The sequence below is a fragment of the Sinocyclocheilus anshuiensis genome, unplaced genomic scaffold, assembly GCF_001515605.1.
Source record: "Sinocyclocheilus anshuiensis isolate Anshui unplaced genomic scaffold, SAMN03320099.WGS_v1.1 scaffold284, whole genome shotgun sequence".
NCBI lineage: Eukaryota > Metazoa > Chordata > Actinopteri > Cypriniformes > Cyprinidae > Sinocyclocheilus > Sinocyclocheilus anshuiensis.
Window position 1 is genome coordinate 1,837,945 of NW_015554266.1, and position 4,326 is coordinate 1,842,270.

The window sequence follows — 4,326 nt, forward strand, 5'->3', positions numbered from 1 at the left end:
CTGTCTGTCTGTCTGTCTGTCTGTCTGTCTATCTATATATCCATCTACTGTCTGTCTGTCTGTCTGTTTGTCTTTCTGTCTATCTATCTACTGTCTGTCTGTCTGTCTGTCTGTCTGTCTATCTACTGTCTGTCTGTCTGTCTATCTATCTACTGTCTGTCTGTCTGTCTATCTATCTACTGTCTGTCTGTCTGTCTATCTATCTACTGTCTGTCTGTCTGTCTATCTGTCTGTCTATCTATCTATCTATCTATCTATCTATCTATCTATCTATCTATCTATCTATCTATCTTCATCTGACTCCAAAATTCTGAATGTGTAGTGTATGTGTATAAATCTATTAATCTATATCCTTGCACCATGATGGACACAGGTTTGTGTGAGAGCAGCAGTCATTCATATCATTCACAGCAAACATTGTTTCACACACAAACCTTTACTGTCAAGGACCGAAGAGGTTAGTACAAACACAAAATAAGTCTTCTACACGCTACATTACAAAATAAAATAAATTAAAGGAAATAAATCAAAATAAGGTGCACCACTTGGATTTCTTAAAATTCTATTAGCATTTACTTGGCATTGTTACTCTTTGTGAAAGTATTATTAAAATAAAACTATCTATTTGACTAAGACAGGTTAAGTCATGTGCATGTCAAAATTTTATTTTACATATATAATATAATACATTTAAAATCATTAGTTACACTACAACATTGCAACTGTAGTTCTATTGCACAAACCTGACTTCATTAATAAAGGTTCACTTAAATAGTGCAAAAAGCTCTTTACAGGAATGTGCTACAAACAGTAAACAAACCAACAGTATTTACAGTAAATGGCCAACATGTGATCCTGTCGAAGAAACAAAGAAAAAAAAAATCTATACAAAAATACAATTAAAACAAATACACAACCTATAAAAAAATTGCCATAGACAACAGTATATGTTCTCCACCAGGAGAAACAGGCCAAATTCTCCAGAAGGCCTTTCTTTCACTTTTTTATCTTTTCACACACACAAAAACAAAACAAAAATTATATCAACAAAAAACAAAGAAACAATAAAAACAGGGTGTTAGGAACTGAAATAAGCATCCAGACGTGTCCATTTCCACACTGATGTAAGATTCTTCACAAATCCTCCGTCTACAAAACAATAACGATGTGGCTTTGCTATAGTCTTTTCAGAATTTATCTGCCTTGGTTTTTAACTTTTAGCCCCCCCCCAAAAAAAACTCAAGGGGAAAATCAAAACTTCCTGTGCAAAAGGGTCCAAAACATCCGGGTTAGTTCCAACAGAATGGGGTGGGGGGTGTTCAAAAACAGGCGTGCAGTCTTAAACAATCCAATTAGAGCTCCAATTAGTGTTGATTGACACTTACTTGATGTTTGAGTCTGCAGTAGTGTCTATGAGGGGTTTAGCGAGGGGACCCAGGATGTGTCCCGGCACCCAGCCCTCCGCGGCCGGCGAATGGCTGTTAGCGGATCGGTACACCAGGTACATGTTCTGCTGATTAGTGGCCAGTATCTGCACTGTTTCACCCTGCATGACGCAGATCTCGTTTTCTTTCAGTGCATTATAGTCCTGAGTCACCATCAAGGAGGACGACGTACCGTTACAGCCCACACCACCAAACTGCTGTAGGAAACACACACCGCATAATACACACACACAGAGACAAAAAATAAATGCATGGTTAAAATAATTAATATGTCAACCAGACCTTAAACTTCAGTAGTCAAGAAGACATTAACACCTTTACATAGTATGTCTAGCATATGGAGTTACGTAATGCACAGCATATGCTAAATTTTCAGATGCACTTTATATTACAGTACATGCACTTACAATTGGAGTTTTTACGCAAAATTTCACAAATGTTCATACCATTTACTCAAAATGTTCTAATTTAACCTTCCAGTGAAAAGACTCTCTCTGGTTACGTATGCAGGACTTCTTCAATCATTTAGTCTGCATAAACCTCATTGGTTTATCACGTTCATCTGCCTCCATATTTGAGTGCCAAGCCCACATTCTCAACATCCAATCAACACCTGATGCTTAGAACCAAGTCCCCCGCCTTGCATTTTTTTTCTTTTTCGAAAATCTCTCGGATGTGTCAAAATACAGAAGAAAAGACAAGATTTGTGTCTACTTTTGTTTCATGGTGATTTTAGAGCTCTTTTTGACAGCACTTGGGTGCTAATGGGAATGAGCAAAACGATGGCTTGTTTCAGAGGACTTGTTTCAAGAATCCAGTTAGGTAAGCTGCCAAAATGGGCCAATGGACTGTAACCGTTCCTCAGCATTATTTTGCAATATGGTCATGTGACTAACTATAGGTGGGGTAGTGGCTCTTGTGTAGTCTATGAATTAACTGCCATCTGAAAATCACAGATGAATCATGCAAATACTCTTGTACAGACACCACCCTGAGAAAAACAACATCATGAACATCAAAGTATGGATTTGATATCTTAGTTGCTACCGATTCAGGTGACTCTGTGATTTTAATTCTGTTAGACCTGACTGCTGTCTTCGATACTATTGACCATCAGTTCCTCCTGTCTAGATTAGAATGTTTTGTGGGGCTAAAAGGCTCAGTCCTGAATTGGTTTAAATCTTATTTAACAGAGCGATATTTCTCAGTCAGAATTGGCAACTTTACTTCCTCTGCTGCCCAACTCGAATCTGGTCTTCCCCAGGGATCTATTCTAGTACCTCTGCTTTCCTCGCTCTACATTAGTGTTCTTTTGGATAATAGGCTCACTCTAGATAAACATGTTTCCCAAAACCTACTTATGGTTCCTTGCACAAGGTTGAAATGCAGAGGAGATAGAGCATTTTCGGCGATGGGCCCTAGATTGTGGAATAGCCTGCCAGCGCACCTCAGAGCTGCTCCATCTTTATCGGTTTTTATAAGTTGATGATGTTTGAATGTGTTACTTTTTGATCATTTTGTTGCACAGCACTTTGGTCAGTCTTGTGACTGTTTTTAAATGTGCTTTATAAATAAAAGAACTAGAACTAGAGCTAGATTTCTATGAGCCACCATAAACTCTAGCATGCAGATGTTTAATGTTAGCAGAGGTGCTGTGTTCTCACCCTGTGGTATCTGTCCGAGCCGTGGCATGGACCACCGTTGGAGGTAGTTAGCTTTATTGGAGTGGAGCTCTGTCCAGACAGAGTGGGTTTCTCTGCCCCAAGTGACACAGTGGAGCTGGGCCTGCTGTTGGCCTGACCCATTCGCCCACCGCTGGAGGAGTTTCGGGTCAGAGACTGAGAGCCGCTGCGCTCCTTCTGATACTCGATGGGAGACTGCAGAGCTGTAGACAGATGCACCAATGGTTTCAATGGCTCAACAGAAGGAGAGTTGATTATATTCATATCGACGTGACGGCTTACCTGACAAGAAGTTGCTCTGCAAGTCTAGTAGCTCGGTGATATGCTGAACCCAGACCTGTTTAATGTCCGTATTTGCTGCTTGCAGGGTGAAACGTTCGGCTGACCCACGACACGACAGCACAAACTTGCATGGATCGTTTTCAACATGCTCTTCTAGGCTGAGCAAGCTCACCTGCACACACAAGTCAGTATCACACCTGGTTTCAGCCGTCTAGTAGCCAGGGTTGTGATTTTCACAACTCCCAAAAAGCAAAGCCCAAAGTGTGCTTCATTTTCTATGCGAACACTTAGTGTATGCGTACAGCCAAACACAGACTTTTTTGACACAGACACACTGCTTTGTGAGCTTTGAAACCTTTGTGAATCATTTGTTTCGAACCAGTGATTCTGAGCATGTATCAAACTGCCAAAGTAAGCGATTGTTAAAGGTCCCATGGCATGAAAATTTCACTTTATGAGGTTTTTTAACATTAATATGAGTTCCCCTAGCCTGCCTATGGTCCCCCAGTGGCTAGAAATGGCGATAGGTGTAAACCGAGCCCGGGGTATCCTGCTTTGCCTTTGAGAAAATGAAAGCTCAGATGGCCCAATCTCGAATCTTCCCTTTATGTCGTCATACGGGGAAAGGTTACCTCCCCTTTCTCTGCTTTGCCCGCCCAGATAATTTGGCCCGCCCATGAGAAAATGAGCTACTGCCGTGCGAGGCGAGCGCAATATTTTTTTTTCCTCGAGAGACATCATGGCTTGCAAACGAGCGAAGCATGGCAGTTGCCCCGCCTCTCTCCTCCTCATTAGCATTTAAAGCTACAGACACAGAAACGGCACGTCCTAAGGAAAGCTCATTGCGGGACTGGCTCGTAGTGGCTGAAATTCTGCACCAAGGCTGAATTCCGGGAAAGAGACTTCAGATACAGTAC

General features: G+C 41.2%; 1 protein-coding gene across 1 annotated transcript in view; it reads right to left on the bottom strand.

Annotated features, from left to right (window-relative positions):
- The window catches only part of LOC107671281 (kalirin-like), a 59,537-nt gene that overhangs the window by 13,618 nt on the left and 41,593 nt on the right, over positions 1-4,326 (bottom strand). Inside the window, exons 15-17 of the mRNA XM_016464174.1 lie at positions 3,410-3,581; positions 3,110-3,330; positions 1,386-1,642 (exon numbers count right to left, since the gene is read on the bottom strand). Of these exons, the coding sequence (XP_016319660.1) occupies positions 1,386-1,642; positions 3,110-3,330; positions 3,410-3,581 (650 nt within the window). The remainder of the gene's footprint in view (positions 1-1,385; positions 1,643-3,109; positions 3,331-3,409; positions 3,582-4,326) is intronic.